Source organism: Arvicanthis niloticus, chromosome 6 (assembly GCF_011762505.2).
Source record: "Arvicanthis niloticus isolate mArvNil1 chromosome 6, mArvNil1.pat.X, whole genome shotgun sequence".
In the NCBI taxonomy this organism is placed as follows: domain Eukaryota; kingdom Metazoa; phylum Chordata; class Mammalia; order Rodentia; family Muridae; genus Arvicanthis; species Arvicanthis niloticus.
The window spans coordinates 24,351,892-24,368,610 of NC_047663.1; the positions used below are offsets into that span (position 1 = coordinate 24,351,892).

The 16,719-nt window shown below is 53.3% G+C and overlaps 1 protein-coding gene across 1 annotated transcript; it reads left to right on the forward strand.

Moving 5' to 3' along the window:
- The first annotated feature begins 558 nt into the window (after positions 1-558).
- Positions 559-15,649, forward strand: Stac2 (SH3 and cysteine rich domain 2). Its single transcript, XM_034507498.2, has 11 exons — positions 559-1,029; positions 8,216-8,522; positions 9,135-9,232; positions 9,365-9,455; positions 10,017-10,129; positions 10,216-10,288; positions 10,380-10,441; positions 10,859-10,956; positions 11,247-11,298; positions 11,616-11,753; positions 14,185-15,649. The coding sequence occupies exons 1-11, from the start codon at positions 940-942 to the stop codon at positions 14,287-14,289; spliced, it is 1,227 nt and encodes a 408-aa protein (XP_034363389.1). The 5' UTR covers positions 559-939; the 3' UTR covers positions 14,290-15,649.
- The last annotated feature ends 1,070 nt before the right edge of the window (positions 15,650-16,719 follow it).

The window sequence follows — 16,719 nt, forward strand, 5'->3', positions numbered from 1 at the left end:
ATCATAAACACACAGAAAAACAGCCTGGTCTCTGTTTCAGGGAACGTCTGTAAGTCTAGTAGTGGTATGTATAATTTGGTGAGATCCTAGAAGGCATCGAGTTAATGGGGCGAACGGGTCTTTTCCTCTGCCAAGGTGCGGCATCTTCCAATGTGCACTATCAGAACACTGTAACTTTGATTTTCCTCTCGGCTATTCTGCGGCAGCCTCGAATTATTTGCATTTCCAGACGCTACTATCATCATCCCAGCCCTCCTTCAATTTTGTCCCCCCACCCCCACCCCTTCTCTGGGTTTTTCAGTGTAAAACTACCCCTCCACTTCTTTACGCTCCAAACCCCTCCCCATCTTGTCGAGCCCCCCAAGACTCCACCCAGCTGGCCCTCCTAGCCACCACCGCAGCCAATAGCTGAGAACCTTGATTTGCATAGCTGCGCGGGGGCGCGGCGGAGGGAAGGGGGAGGGACCAGGCGACCTCCTAAATCAAAGTTGGGAAGCTAGGACTGGGCGGAGGGGCCGCCGGGTGCAGGGCTGGGGCCGGCGCGGGGAGGGGGAGGGAGATGGGGGGCGGGCGCAGAGGACGGCGGAGCCGGCCGGACTCGGACAGCTCCATCGCTCCCTGGCTCTGCACATCCGCGCATCCCTACTTCCCTCCTCCTCCCGCGGAGCGCAGCATCCTCTGCAGACCCTTGGTCCTCACACCCCGGGTCGTCCCGCTCCCGCGGCTCGGGGTAATTGCCTCCCTCTCCCCTGCCACACCGACAACTTTCTCCCCTGGTGCCTGGGGTTAAGGGGCTTGCTTTGCCTGGGAGGGTTTCTCCCGGGGTCACTGGAGAGCAGCCCCTGGAGAAAGGCTTGAGAGTCCCAAAGAGACGCCCGCCACTCACAGCCTGCCCCCGGCTGGCCTGCCGTCGGGTCTCCGCACCCTCTCTTCCCAACCATGACCGAAATGAGCGAGAAGGAGAATGAACCGGATGACGCGGCCACCCATACCCCCCCAGGGACCGTCTCCACCCTCCAAGAAACCAAGGTAAGTCGTGGGGCGCGAGGCCTGGCCCCGCCTGGGCATCTCTGACTTGGAGCGCTGATCACAGTGGCTGGGTCCCTTTGGGGTCACGCAAGCTAAACGGGGCCCGCGTGATTCCTAAGGCTGCGCGCCGTGCCGTGGAGGGAGGAGTGGGTTCGCGACGAGGGGACCCGAGGAGCTGATCACACGAGCACGACCCGCCAGAACGCGCGAGGCGCCGACGCGTTCCGGCTCCCTCCTGGGCGGTTGTAACTCGGCTTTGTTGGAGGGAATCGGCGCAGCGGAGGCGCAGGGCGTGTGTGGCCGTGTGTAACGGGTGTGGGCCGGTGTACGCGCGCGTGTGTGCGTGCGGGGCGCACCCCTCCGGGGGCCGCCAGATCGCTGTCTGCATCCTCCCCCGCCCCCGGGCTCCCTCTCTCCAGCCTCTCTGAATTCCTAGCCACAACCGTCTCCTCTGCGCGTGCAGACTCTCCGGTTCTCTTTGCTTCCCTACGTGCTTCTCTGTGTGTCTCCGGCGTCCCTCTCTGACCCACAGCAGCCTGGCACGCACCTCGCGGACAGGTCAAGCTGGGGGACCCGAAAGGCCGCGGCCCCGGGTGCGCAGCTTTCAAGCCGGTGCTGGGGGCTGCCGCAGCGCGGGCCGTCGGTGGCGGGCGGGGACCCTGAGTGTTGCGGCTCCAGAGCCAGAGGCGGCCCCACCCCCCTGCTTGGAGAACGGGGAGAGGGGAGGAGAGAGGGCAGAATCAAAAGAAGAAGTCATCGTAATTAATGAATGTCATAATTAACCCTAATTATGTGTGATTGTTACTCTTGCGGGAGTCACAATGAATAAATTATTCTCCTATGAAGGCAGGCGGAGCCCAGACTGCGGGCTCTGAACGGGGTGGGCAAGGCTGTCGCTCACATTCCATCTCCCACCCTTTTGAGTCTGCCCCCTCCCCAACTTCTAGATGCTCATGAAGTTCTGTGGGAAGCTACCTGAGCGCCCGGGAATGGGAAGAGAGGACACTGTGGGAGGGAGCCCTCTCCCCTCCCTAGACTTCAGGCCAAGACTTCCTCCTTTCTCCCTTCCACCCTGGTGTTTGTTACCATCCTGGTCCTGTGACCAGGGCGGTGAGAACCAGAAATGGGAGGTGTCTTGAGGCTCTCTGGGGCCCCAAGCTCCTACACAGCACTTCCCACGGACCATCGTTCTTCTCCGTCCATCCTGACGACCCCTCAGAATATGAGGTTAAATCAAGGTCAAGGTCATCACCGCCTTGAGCACCGAGAGCTGAGCAGGGTTAGCGCGGAGTCTTACTGAAGCTATCCAGGTAGCTACCTTGTGCCTGCACTTGGGGACCCTGCTACTCTCCATATCCAAGTCTCTCAGCTTTGAGACCAGCGGTCTTGCTAAGTATCCTCAGCTGGGCTAGAAGTCATTGTGTACCCGAGGCTGGCCTCAAACTTTTGGCCATTTTCCTCTACCTCCAGAGAGCTAAAATCACAGCTGTGAGCCACCATACCTGGGTCCCTCGCATCCAAGACTTCAGTACACACTTGGTCTTCTCCTTTCTCTAAAAATTAGACTCTGGCTCCTGGTCCACATTTTAGACCCCTGACGGTGCCAAATGTCTCCTAGAAAGGAATGAACAGGGAGGAGGATATTGCTTGGGTTACCTGGGAGCTGAGCCTCACGCTGAGCTCTGGCTCACCCGCCCTGTTGTCATCCTGAGCAGATAGCCTCCTGCTATCTCTCCAGAGTCTGGAGAGGCTCCCAGTGCCTGTCATATGAGAACCTGTCAGCTCCCGCCCCTCAGGAGCTCCCCAAGGCAGGCAGGAGCCTGGAATGGTGCTGCCTCAGCAAACTCACTGGCTGCAAGCTCAGCTGTGTGGGGAGGTGGGTCAGACCCTGGCAGAGCTATATCTCTCTCCTCCAACCCAAGGACCCTGCAATGTCATCTGCTCTGGGTCTGCACCACAGAAGGTCTGGAGGAGATGGACTGCACAGCGGACCCCGTCTCTGCCAAGCCATTTGGGTCCCCAGCCTTGGCCCCTTTTGTGCTTGTGTAGCGCTCTGAAATGACCTCACAGGCAGTCCTGGGGTAGAGGGTGTCGAGGGGATGCTCTGTAGGGCAGAGGGGGGCAGGGAAGGAACTCAGGGCTTTTTGTCAGCCTGCTTCAGCCTCTTACCACAGATGCTTGTGTCTCTAGACTCCATGGATGGAAAGACGGAAAAGATGCTGCCCACCTAACTCTGTGAGGCAGATTCAACACTGGGCCAGGTGCCCGGGAATCATGAGCTTGGTGTTCCCAGGCATCTCCTGCCAGCCTGAACCCAGCTTCCTACTTAGTCTGTGGCAGGGTCTCAGCCCTATACCCAACCTGTTCAGCAATCTCCTAGGTAGGACCACTCTCTTAGGACTCTCTTTTATCCAATAATGTCCTTATCACCTCCTTTGGTGTCATCCAGGAAGACCCCACAATGCCTGTTTTGCCATCTGAGTCATTTTTGCCACATCCGACACCACCCACTGCCAGCTGCCTCGGACTGTTTCAGGAGATGGCATGGGGAACTGAGGGGAAAGGGAGCCTCCAGGAAGCTTCGAGGGAGAGGACCCTGGTGGGCTCCTGCTCTAAGAAGCCATTAAGAACAGACCTGGTGACCTGGGCCACATACCAGACAGTCTGCAGGTGCACTGGGAGGGAACCAGACCCAAGTGAAACAGCTTGCTGAAGTGTTTCAGAAATGGGCCCATGCAGTGGACACACTAAGATAGCTGGTGGGGTTTGGTGAGATCCTTATCAGTGTCTTAATTACTGTTGTATGGCAATGAAGACCACCATGACCGAGACCAGTCTTATAAAGAAAAATATTTCATTGGGGCTGGATTACTAGATTACAGGTTCAGAAGTTTAGTCCATTGTCATGGAGAGAAGCATGCCGGTGTGCAGGCAGACATGGTGCTAGAGAAAGAGATGAGAGTTCTACATCTGCATCAGCAGGCAGCAGGAAGAGAGGCACTGAGCCTGGCTGGAGCTACTGAAACCTCAAAACCCAAGCCAGACACACACACACACACACACACACACACACACTTCCTCCAACAAGGCCACACCTCCAATAGTGCCACTCCCTACAAGTCTACAGGTCCATTTTTGTTCAAGCCACATCAGGTAAGAGTCATTACCATCAATCCTGATGACTTGAGGTCAATCCCCAGAACCCACCAACATGGTGGAAAGAGAGAACCAACTGCCACAAGTTGTCTTCTGCCCTCTACACATGTGTCAGGGGATGCTCGTGATCACACACACACACAAATAAGTAAATAAACATAAAATGGAGGGACGGCTGCAGAAACCAGGACTCTAAGAAGCTGGACTGCCTGGCCTGACAGAATCAGCCATTTGACAGCTCTGTCTCATCCTGCCCTCTGGCCAAAGCCCTTGACATCTGCCAGCCAACCCAGGTGGCGATTCTTTCTCCCTTCTCTGCCTGCCTGGGATCTGGAACCCACAGCTGAGTTAGGGAATCAGCAGGCAGAGTGGAGACTGCCCTGATACAGGGAACGCTGTGTTCCAGACGCCTCCAGTCCCCATGCAGAGGTGGCTGCTGGCACTGAACCCCGGGGAGGGGGTAAACCAATAAAGGGCACAGGCTACAGCTGGAGGGAGGGATTCAGATTTACAGGAATCAATCTGGGAGTAACAGCCTCGGGAGGGGAACATGACTGAAGTCTTCACATATTGATTGGAATGTCTGATGTGGCTAGGAGGGAATAGCCCAGCCAGAGCCAAGAGAGGAATGGGGGTGACAGACAAAAGTCACAGGGAGCCAGGTTTCACCACTATATAGGGAAGTACTTCCTAGCAACTGCCATTGTCCAAAGATGGAAAGACTATCCACAAGGGAGTGTGTTTCCCATCACACGAGGTGACCAAGAGCCACTCGTTCAGAGACAATGTGGCCAGAAAATGTTGTGGGGTGGGGTGGGGACTGGTCTGGGTGTCCAGTCTTTCTGATCCCTTCTAACCCTGAATTCCTCGTTAGACCCAATAGACAAATCCACGGAACAGCTAAGGAAAGGAAGGCAGAAGACCCAGGCAGGGTTCAAGGCCTGGGTCTCCTGGTTACTCAAGGCTACTCCTGGTTATTTGATCTGAGCAGCCTGAGTCACCATCCAGTTCCTGACTCTGCTATTTGCCAGCTGGGGACTCAGAGCAGGGCAGGGGGTGGGGGGGTGTAAGTCCTTTAAGCTCCACCCCTCATCTGAACCATGGGTCAATAACCGGTCGCCCCCAGTGGGCAGCAGTGCATTCATTCAGTGTGTGTCAGGTGCTAGCCCAGATCTAGCCTTCTAATGCTGAGAACTCTTTATGGGACCAAATCTCTGGTTGGCTGATCTGTTTGTACCCAGAGCTTTGCGTTACCCAAGGAGCACCAAGAACGAGTGTTGCCTCCTCGTTCTTGGATGTGGGGAAACTGAGGCTCGGAGAGAGGAAGCGAAGTGATTTACACTCAGATAACAGGTTGGTTTTGCCCTGTCCCCAGCAACATTGGTGGCAGAAGTGGGGCAGGAAGGGTAGCAATAATATTCATTCCCCTCTTGGACCTCATCAAAGCCCCACAGCCCTGTTTGGTGCTGGCAGCCACAGCCTGACCCAGGCAGGTATGTGTAAGCTAGTCAGTCTTTCATTGCCTTTCTGGCTCGCCACCTCTGCTCCTGCGCACAGGCGTCTGGGGCCCCAGGCCTCGCTTCTCATAGAAGCACAAAGAAGCCCACAGTGCTGTCCAGGAAGCTGAGCTTGGAAGCAAATGAACGAACAACTTAGTGTGCCAGACACCCCAGAGCTCTGACCTCCCAGCTGGCATGCTCCAACCGGCCTTGTGGCCAAACACCCCCTCTGCTTCTCTCTCCGTTTTGCTGCCTGCTGGCCTCTGGGAAGCTGGAGGGGCCACTACTTCCATCCCTTTGGCATATACAGGTGCTAGGCAGTCAGCCACAGCACACAGGCTGCCTAGCATGCCAGCTGGGAACCCTGGCCAAGACTCCCTGCCTGGAGCCAGGCCTCGGCCCCCCTTTTCTATTGCTGGTAGAAGAGAGTGGGCAGGAATAAGGTAACTCTCCACAGAATGAGAGAGCAGCCAGGCTCTGGATAAGGAGGTCACCATACCTTGCTCTGCACAGACAAGAGGCTGTATTTGAGAGAGGAGTGTAGAGAACTCCAGCCTCAGAGCACCTCAGCCCTGTCAGTGTTGTATTTGGCAGAGGCACAGTGATTAAGTACCTACTGTGTGCTGGGACCCTCGAGGACGAGGACTGGAGGTGACAAGGCCTCTGCCTCACAGCCTTAGATGGGGTTAGAAGTTGACAAGAGGAACCTGCACTGATGCAGTTCTGTCCTAGGGCAAGGCCAGGAAGCACCAGAGGAGGAAAGGCATCTAGCTTCTGAGGGAGAGGCTCTTCTCAGACAGGGAGGGTCTCTGGAAGCGTGGAAGGCAGGGAAAGCAATATGAGCATCAAAACTCCCAGGCATAAGTGCATAGGGAAGTTTCCTGGTGTTATCTCCAGAAAGACATAAGTGGGGAGGACAGACATCATCTGCCCACCTGCCAGGGGTGTTCCCTGTGGGAACAAGGATATTGAACGATCTCCTGAAGACCCAGGAGAGGTTTCTTTTCTTTCTTTCTTTTTTTTCCCCTTCCCCCTCTTGCTCTGAGCCCTGCCCGATCCAGGCTGGAGGTTTCTTTTCTTTTCTTTTTCTTTTTTGTTTGTTTGTTTGGTTGTTGGTTGCTTTTTCAAGACAGGGTTTCTCTGTGTAGTCCTGGCTGTCCTGGAATTCACTCTGTAGACCAGGCTGGCCTCGAACTCAGAAATCTGCCTGCCTCTACCTCCCAAGTGCTGGGATTAAAGGCGTGCACTACCACTTCCCCGGGCAGAGGTTTCTTTTCTTTAAGATAGTTTTTTGTTTTTTTGTTTTTTTTTTGTTTTTGTTTTTGTTTTTTGTTTTTTTAATCTCGAGTATGTATGTGGGAGCTCAGGAGCCCTGCAGAGGCGGGAAGATGGTGTGGGTTGAATTTCCAGACCCCCCTAAGTTGGAGTTACAGGGGATTGTGAACCACCATCCTCCACAGGTGCTGGGAACTCAACTCTGGTGCTCTGTAGGAGCAATGCCTGCTCTTAACCACTAAGCCATCTCTTTTCAACCACAGAAAAGGTTTTGTAGCAATGTCAGGGGTCATGGTCCTGGGAGCTGTCAGGGAGCCTGAACCAGAACTTTGAAATACGACAAGACAATTTCAGTGCCAAGCTGACTGTAGGGGACGGACTGGGGATAAAGTCTGGGGGAGAGAATAAGTTTCGAGGATACAGGTGTAGGGTGACTTTCCTGCTCAGCCCCACCTGCTGGAGAATACAGCAAGGCCTTGTCTCACACAAACAATAACACTAGACTTTTACAGGAAGTAATGGAGCATGTCTTTAATTCTAGCACTCAGGAGGCAGAGGCAAATGGATCTCTATGGGTTCGAGGCCAACCAGGGCTACATAGCGAGAGGCCATCTCAATATAAAACAGAATAGGGCTAGAGAGGTGGCTCAGTGGTTAAGAGCACTGACTGCTCTTCCAGAGGTCTTGAGTTCAATTCCAAGCAACCACATGTTAGCTCACAACCAACTGTAATGGGATCTGAAGATAGCTACAGTATACTCATATAAATAAAATAAACCATATATATATGAAACTAGACTCTTTTCTTCTTAAGATGATGTCTTATGGCCTAGAGAGAAGGCTCAGCAGTTAATAGCACTGAATGTTCTTCCAGAGGACCTGGGTTGAATTTCCAGCACCCACATGGCAGTTTACAACTCTCTGTAACTCCAAGATCTGACACCTTCACACAGTCATACAGATGTAAAACAGGCAAAACACCAATGCCTATAAAAAATTATTTTTTAAGAAAGATGATGTCTCGCTGGGCGGTGGTGGCGCACGCCTTTAAACCCGGCACTCGGGAGGCAGAGGCAGGCAGATTTTTGAGTTCGAGGCCAGCCTGGTCTACAGAGTGAGTTCCAGGACAGCCAGGGCTACACAGAGAAACCCTGTCTCTGGGACCTCAGGTCTCCTGCTGCCTCCACAGGAGACACAGGGAGCCTTCATTGCTCAGGCCTCCAGCCAGGCACTCATAGTTCTCTTTCTTTTCCCAGCTCCAGCGATTTAAGCGCTCCCTATCCCTCAAAACCATCCTTCGAAGTAAGAGTGTGGAGAACTTCTTCCTTCGCTCAGGCTCTGAGCTGAAGTGCCCCACCGAGGTGCTGCTGACACCGCCAACCCCACTGCCTCCTCCTTCTCCACCACCTGCATCCGCAGACAGAGGTCTACCCACCCCAACACCCTCCCCGTGCCCAGTCCCTCGACCCTTGGCACCACTCAAACCAGTGAGGCTGCACAGCTTCCAGGAACATGTTTTCAAGAGAGCCACCCCTTGTGAGCTGTGCCACCAGCTCATCGTGGGTAGGTACCTACCTGGGCCCTGTGGCAGGCTGGTGGGCAGCTGGGAATGAGCCTTGGAACTGCCTAATAATGGAAGTATCACAAAGCAGGGTACTTCTCTCCCTGGGGAGACAAATGATGTTGGTTGGGGGTTGGGCTTTGGGATGTTGCTAGAGCACTCACCTAGCATGTACTGGTCCTTGGATTCTATATTGCCAACCCTAGGAAAAAACAATAGAGTCATGAGTGCTGTTTGTACCCGATGTTGCTCCAAACTCACATGTTGGCTTTCCTGCTGCTGACGGCATAACATCTTCACTGTAGGAGGGAGGGGGGCCCAGGCCCTGAAGCCCAGCACAAAATCATGAAGCATCTGCTGCCTTTCCTTCATGCCCCTTTCCAAGTTTTTTTTTTTTTTTTTTTTTTTTTTTTTTTTTTTTTTCCCAAGATTGGGTTTCCCCCGTGTACACCTGAGTATCCTGGAGCTTGCTCTGTAGATCAGGCTAGCCCCAAACCCAGGCATGCACCACCACCACTGCCACCCCTGGGCCCTTAGCCAGGCTTTTTGTTGGTGTTGTTCCTTGTCTATGGGAATGTCCCACTTCCTCTTGCTGAACCCACAGTCTCTTCTAGGAAACTCCAAGCAGGGCTTGCGATGTAAGACATGCAAAGTCAGCGTTCACCTCTGGTGCTCTGAGGAGATCTCCCACCAGCAATGCCCGGGCAAGACAGTGAGTGAGGGATGTCATAAAACGGCTGAATGGAGGCTCAAGGCTGGCTCTCGTGGGGTGGCCCCAGGGTTGGGCAGGGCCAAGCCCTCCATAGGTCATTATGTCTCTCTGTTTTCTCTCCTTTCACCTCAGTCCGCATCTTTCCGACGTAACTTCAGCTCCCCACTCCTGGTGCATGAGCCGCCACCAGCCTGTGCCATGAGCAAAGAGTCCCCACCTACCGGTAAGTGACCCACACTCTAGGGCCCTGTTCTCAGAGGTCCTGTAAGAAATTCACACATTTCTCAGTTCCGTACCTGAGTCACACAGGTACTGCCTATTCCTGGCACTCCCTACCCCCCTTCCCTGGATGCTCTTGCCCTGAATATGGGCTCCATTTATTGATTTTTCCATTCATCTCCCAAACAGCAATTTATTGAGCACCTACTTAGTTTGAGGCACTGGGCCAGACACTGAGACAGCACTGAAGGAGGTGAGACTGAGTTGGGTGTGGCGTTCCATGCCAGGCATCCCAACAATTAGAAGGCAGAGGAAGAAGGATAAGGAGTTCAAGGCCACCGTTGCTGCATAGAGTCTAGAGCTCTATGAGCCACTGTGTTAAACACCAGATACTAATAGCGCATACACAGAGTTGGTTTGGGTTAGGGTTAAGTCAGCTCAGCAAGTAGAGCCTCTTGCCAAACCTGGTGACCTGAGCTCTATTTCTGGGACCCACATAATGGAGCTTCAGGGTGATTCCAGGTTGGCAGCTGGGTGCCAGGCATTGAAGGTAGATGCTCTGCAGGAACTAGTGGGAAGGTGGACCCGGTCTACGAGACTCTGCGCTATGGCACCTCCCTGGCACTGATGAACCGGTCTAGCTTCAGTAGCACGTCTGAGTCCCCCACACGGAGCCTGGTATGCTGGGCACAGAAGGGGAGCCCCAGGGGAGGGTACCGGAGCTGGTGGGCTGAGGGGTTGATCCTCCTCCTGGCTCCCCCCAGAGTGAGCGTGATGAGCTAACAGAAGATGGGGAAGGCAGCATTCGCAGCTCCGAAGAGGGGCCTGGTGACAGTGGTAAGCCAGGGTGACAAGGCCCCAGGAAAGGAAGAGTGGGGGAGGCGTTTCCTGAAGCTTCACATTTTGGTCTGATCTTGCCGTTCCCCAGTATTCATAGCTCCAACAGAGAGTGAAGGCTCAGGACCAGAGGAGAAGAGCCCTGGACAGCAGGTATGCCTGGGGTCAGCTTGGAACCCATGGACCAGGGTGGGAAGGAATGTCACTTCTTGTCATCGATCAATATGTACATTACAGCACACTACATAGGGCACTGACTGCTTCCTCCCTCCTGTGTCCTCAGGCCCCAGAGAGAGGCCACAGTCAAGAAAGGAGCCATGAAGATTGGGAGGGGTTTCCACTATCCATCACTCCACCCAGGCTCTCCCAAGGGCAGGCCATTCTTGAATGCAGCAGAGGGTATCTTCCCTCTCTAGAGGGTTGGGGAGATACACATTAGGCCCTATTACTAGAAATTCACTCTGTCTTATGTCATAGACCCCCCAAGGGGCAGACATGCATATTCACAACAAGTGGACAGTGGGTGGAACAAGGAGATGATCCACCACTGACCCAGAACTTTTCCTACAGCCCCCAAAGCTGCCCCTGCGGAAGGAAGTGGGGCCCATGTACTCCTATGTCGCTCTCTACAAGTTCTTGCCCCAGGAGAACAACGACCTGGCTCTGCAGTGAGTCCTTTCTGTGGTCTAGTCCCGCTGCTCCTGCCTAACCCCTACTGACCTTGGAATGTAGGGTGATGGGGACTTTTGCTTCCTGAACATCTAATTCTGTACTCAGAGAGTCTGGGGCTGCCCGGGGTGTAGTGTCCTGTCTCCTGCCCAATTCTGGGCTGTTTCAGGGAGCTTGGTGTATCTCTGGTTTCAATGGCCTCTACGGGCATTGAGACTCCTTTCCCATGTGAGAGGGGAATACAGGGCACCCAGGAACCCACACACTGCCCTAGTGCTCTCTTTCCCAGGCCTGGAGATCGGATCATGCTGGTGGATGACTCTAACGAAGACTGGTGGAAGGTACCATGGCAGGATGGGGTCTGGGGCGCTGGGGGGCTCTGATAGCTGAGACCCCCACCTTCCCTTCAGGCTTCCTCCAGTGGCTTGCCCAGGCCAAGTTCCGAGCCAATCCTTGGGTCTTGCTGTCAGTTTCCCTTCCCCTCTATCTACTCCCCTTACCCACCCTATAGCCTTCCAAGGTCAGAAGCCAAGCCCAGCTAGGGGCTGGGATGAGGAGAGCCCAAGGTCTGGAGGCCCATAGTCCTGGCTCTGAGTAGGAACTGGGTCTAGAGAAGAATAGGGGTAAAGCTTTGGCTCACTGATACCCTCATCCCCAGGGCAAGATTGGCGACCGGGTTGGCTTCTTCCCAGCCAATTTTGTGCAGCGGGTGAGGCCAGGAGAGAATGTTTGGCGATGCTGTCAGCCTTTCTCTGGGAACAAGGAGCAGGGTTACATGAGCCTCAAGGAGAACCAGGTGGGTTCCAGGGCCCTGCTGGGGTTCAGGCACGGGGTATATACTGAGTGAGGGTGTCAAGTGCCCCACAGGGGGGTCTGAAGGGTACAAGAAAGGGAGCAAGTGAGCCGGGTGGTGGTGGCGCACGCCTTTAATCCCAGCACTTGGGAGGCAGAGGCAGATGGATTTCTGAGTTCAAGGCCAGCCTGGTCTACAGAGTGAGTTCCAGGATAGCCAGGGCTACTCGAAGAAACCCTGTCTCGGAAAAAAAAAAAAAAAAAAACAAAACAAGAAAGAAAGAAAGAAAGAAAGAAAGAAAGAAAGAAAGAAAGAAAGAAAGAAAGGGAGCAAGCAGGTTAGAGAGGAAGACACTAGAGCAGGAGAAGCTCTGTAGTCTATAGCCGGGGCGCTGATAGACTGCTTGCTCCATCCCCAACAGCACATAAACTGGGCATGGTGGCACATACCTGTAACCTAGCTAAGCCAGAAGGATTGTCTAGGGTCTAAGACTATATAGCAACTGGGCAGTGGTGGTGTAGACCTGGGAGGCTGAAGTAAAAAGATTTTTGTGAGTTCGAGGTGAACCTGGTCTACCAAGTGAGTTCCAGGGCTACACCTAGAAACCCTGTCTTGCAAACAAACAAACAAAAACAAAGACTGTAGAGTAAGTGTCAAGACTACACTAAAAGACAAAAGCAAACGAACAAAGGGATCAGATGGTAAGTCCTCCTCTGGGGACTTGAGCTGGTAGCTGACTGATGTCAGAGGCAACTGGAATAAAACAGAACACTGAATTATGAATTCACAGGCTTGGCTGTTCTCTGTTGTTTGTTTTTAATTTATCTTTTATGTGTAGGGGTGTTTTGTCTGCATGCATTTCTGTTTGTGTGTGCATGCCTGGTGCCCACAGAAGCCAGAAGAGATCCTTGGATCCCCTGAGACTGGAGTCACAGCTGTGACCTGCCATGTGGGTGGTGGGAATTGAACCTGGGTCCTCTGGAAGAGCAGTCAGTGCAGCTCCTAACCCAGTGGTCCTCAAGCTTCCTAACACAGTGACCCTTTCGTACAGTTTCTCAGGAGAACCCCAACTATAAGACTATTTCATCACTGTGTCATAACTGTAATTTTGCTACTGCTAAGAATTGTAATGTAGGGCTGGCGAGATGGCTCAGTGGTTAGAGCACTGACTGCTCTTCCAGAGGTCCAGAGTTCAATTCCCAGTAACCACATGGTGGCTCACAACCATCTGTAATGGCATCTGATACTCTCTTCTGGTGTGTCTGTAGACAGCTACAGTGTACTCACATATAATAAATAAATAAATAAATAAATAAATAAATAAATAATTTTTTTTTAAAAGAGAGAGAACTGTAATGTAGCTGGGCTGGTGGCACACACCTTTAATCCCAGCACTCAGGAGTTAGAGGCAGGTGGATCTCTGTGAGTTCAAAGGCAGCCTAATCTATAAAGAGAGTTCAGGTCAGGGTTACCCAGACAACCCTGTCTGGAAAAACAAAACAACAACAACAACAAAACCATACACACACAAAAAAACCCAAAAGAATATGATATGCAGGATATTTGATACTTGTTGAGGACCTCTGTGATTTAAGCACTGATCTAGCTCTCCAGACCTTGCTTTTTTTTTTTTTTTTTAATTTACTTAACTTTATTTTATTTTATTTGTTTTGTTTTGTGAGACAGGGTTTCTCTGTGTAGCCCTGGCTGTCCTGGAACTCACTCGGTAGACCAGGCTGGCCTGGAACTCAGAAATCTGCCTGCCTCTGCCTCCCAAGTGCTGGGATTAAAGGCGTGTGACACCACTGCCCAGCTTAACTTTATTTTATATACATTGGTGTGAGGGTGTCAGATACCCTAGAACTGAAGTCACAGACAGTTGTGAGCTGCCATGTTGGTACTGGGGATTAAACCTGGCCCCTCTGGAAGAGCAGCCAGGGCTCTTAACCACTGAGACTGAGCCATCTCTCCAGCCCTTGCTTTTTGTTTTTCTTAGACAGTATTTTACTATGTAGTCCTAGCCTTGGCTGGCCTGGAACTCTCTATGTAGGCCAGGCTGGCCTTGAACTCACATACATCTGCTCACCTTTGCCTCTGGAGTGCTAGGACTTAGTGTGCCCTTGGCTAGTTTAAGTACTAACTATGCCCTCTGGCTTGCTGGGTCACCTCAGGCTAGCCCTTTCCCTTCTACCACCTCCTCTGTGACATGGGATCAGGACTGAACATTGGTTTAAACGATCACCAGGTTCAGCTCTGATGCTGACGTGCCGCTTGCTTGTATCTATCCCCTGGGTCCTGGTCTTGCTGCTGACCCTTCCTAGGATCTGCCTGTATCAGCTCTACCCACAGATCTATGCCGGCCCTGCCCTCCCCTGGGGCGTGTCCTTCGGAGTCATGAGCAGTACTCATTCCTGGTCTTTCTGTTTCCACTCAGATCTGTGTAGGCGTGAGCAGAAGCAAGGATACTGATGGCTTCATCCGAGTCAGCAGCGGCAAGAAGCGGGGTTTGGTGCCAGCCGACTCCTTGGCAGAGATCTGACAGAAACCAAGAGAACCCAGATGCTACCCCTGCCCATGCCTGGCTCTTGCTTCTGGCCTGAGAAGGAAGCGAGCATCCTGGCCACACTCTTCCTCTCCCTGTCTCTCTCCTAAGCGTCACCCTCCCAACCCCCACTTAGGAGCCTTCTGCACTGAGGAAGGTTTAATTTCTTGGGTGGGGTATCCTGAATGGGGTGATCTTCTGGGATCTGGGGAAGGGATTCAAAGGTGGGAAGAAATGAGGAAGCTACAGGTAGGTCCACCCAGAGCCCAAGTACCACCTAGTCGGGTTGCCATAGTGAGACCCACCCTAGGGAGTTGGCCTGCTGTCTTCCAGAGACTACCTGCCCATACTGCCTTTGCATGCCTGGCTCTTCTCTGCCCACAGCCTTTGCTTGGGTCTGTTATCCACCCCTTTTGCAAGTGGGGCCTTGAGAGAGGACCTGTCGGTGTTCCTCAGCCCTCCCCTCTGGCTTGAGAAGACGCTGAGGACTATGGGAGAGCCCTAAGTTAACCACCGGTCACTCCTTCAATTCTCAGGAAAGTTCAGGAATCTTTCCAATTACTTGAAACCTGGGCGACAGAGCAGGGTCAGGGCTGAGGGCTGGAAGGGATGGAACACTAGGAGTCGGTTCCATTGAGGACAATCCCCACAGAACAGTCTCATTCTCCTTTGTCTACTAGAAATGGGTGTCCAAGAGCAGCCTGGACAAAGACCCAGCTGAGAACAAGACACTGGTCCCTGCTTGGTCAAAACATTTCATTGTTAGGACCCCAGAAATCCCTATCACTAGAAGCAGACAGCTAGGGGAGTCAGAGTGTGAGGTCTGGTTTCTCTAAAAGCCCTGTCGTCAGATGGACCAAACTTACCTTCTCATTGGGCTCTACAGGGTCCACCCCTTGGAGGAATTCCTTGGGAGACTGAGGAAAGGTATGGGAAGTTCTTTTTGGCCACCATCAAATGACAGTCTAGGAACCCTTAGCCCTCCCGGCAGGACGAAGGACCTCTTCCTCAAAGGCTGCTTTTTTTTTTTTTTTCCTGGTGCCAGCCCCCCTTCTTCCAAGCTCAGACCCTCCTTTTATGCCCTGATCCTGTCAGCCATTGCCACTCCCAGTGCTGGGCACAGTCATGCCTTCCATACAGTGAGAGGACATCGATTCTCTACCCAACACACCTTGCCCCACTTTTTCCCCTAAAAGGGGACTAAAGCCACACTGCCCTGTTTGCTGCCATGAGGCCCCCCCAAAGCAAAATCCCCGGGGCGGGCCCAATGCCCACTGTACATGAGGCTGCATGACGGGTCTGTGGGGGCATTGCTGAGCCCCCAGACCCATAATTAAATGTTTCTTGTCTCAGCTCACCTGCTCTGTGTATCTGATTGGGATAAAGAAAGCACATGCATAACAAGCTGGGATGGGGGGGGTAAGGATACAAGAGGTATTGACCTCTGAGAGGAAGGGCGTCAGAGTAGAATGTGCTAGCTTGGGGACCACAGAAAGATGCTGAAGGACCCGAGGAAGGCGGGAAACAAAGTCAGGCCAGGAAGGTGGGGCTGAGGTCACTTCTGGGTTCTGCGTGCACTTGAATCGCTCAGGGGACTGACCCACTGTGACCTTTTTGACGCAGACCTACACGCTTCCGCTTCAGGGGCCGCCTCTCCCTGCAGCCCCTAAGCCGGAGATTCAAACCTGGTGGAGGGGACACTGGAGGACGCTGGGGCCAGGAGATGACTCAGCAGCGTCCGTCATCAGATGCCTGGCATGGGGGGAGGGGAGGAGGAGGGAACGGTGGGGGGAGGGGTCGCACACGCCCCTCGGGGGCTGCCACCCACCTGCTCCAGCCAAGCGGCCGCCTTCCCTCGCCTGCCTGGCCGCGTCACTCGCGCGGCTCGCGTGTCCTGAGCTATTTATAGGAGCGCGGGAGGGGGGTGGCGGGGGGGGGGGGCAAGCGAGCCCGAGGCTACTGCGGGAGTGTCAGGGCAGTGTTGGTGATGCTAGACCGCAGAAGGTGGGACTCTGCCTGTCTTGACAAGTACCCACTCCTCCATCGGAGTCTGGGTCCCCATCTCCCTGCACCTTCGGAGTTAGGTAGGCTGTCTGGGACCAAATTGTGGCGCCTCCTCCTTGAGCATCCTTTGGGGCCCTTCATCCAGTAAAAGCAATAGCGATTGAGGGTGGAGCGAAAAGAATAACAGGCCTCTTCTAGAATTCCTCACCCTGGACCTGGAACACACACACTCACACACCAATCTGATGTTCTGTTTTTGTTTTGTTTTGTTTGGAATGGGGTCTTGTTTTGAGTCAGTAATGTCCTACTTCAGCCTCTCAAGTGCTGGGATTGCAGGTAGAAGGCACCACACCTGCCTCTGAAGACTGTAGCTAGAATTATGTAATTCAGTCATCTACTATTGAATTTCTCTCTCTTTTTTTA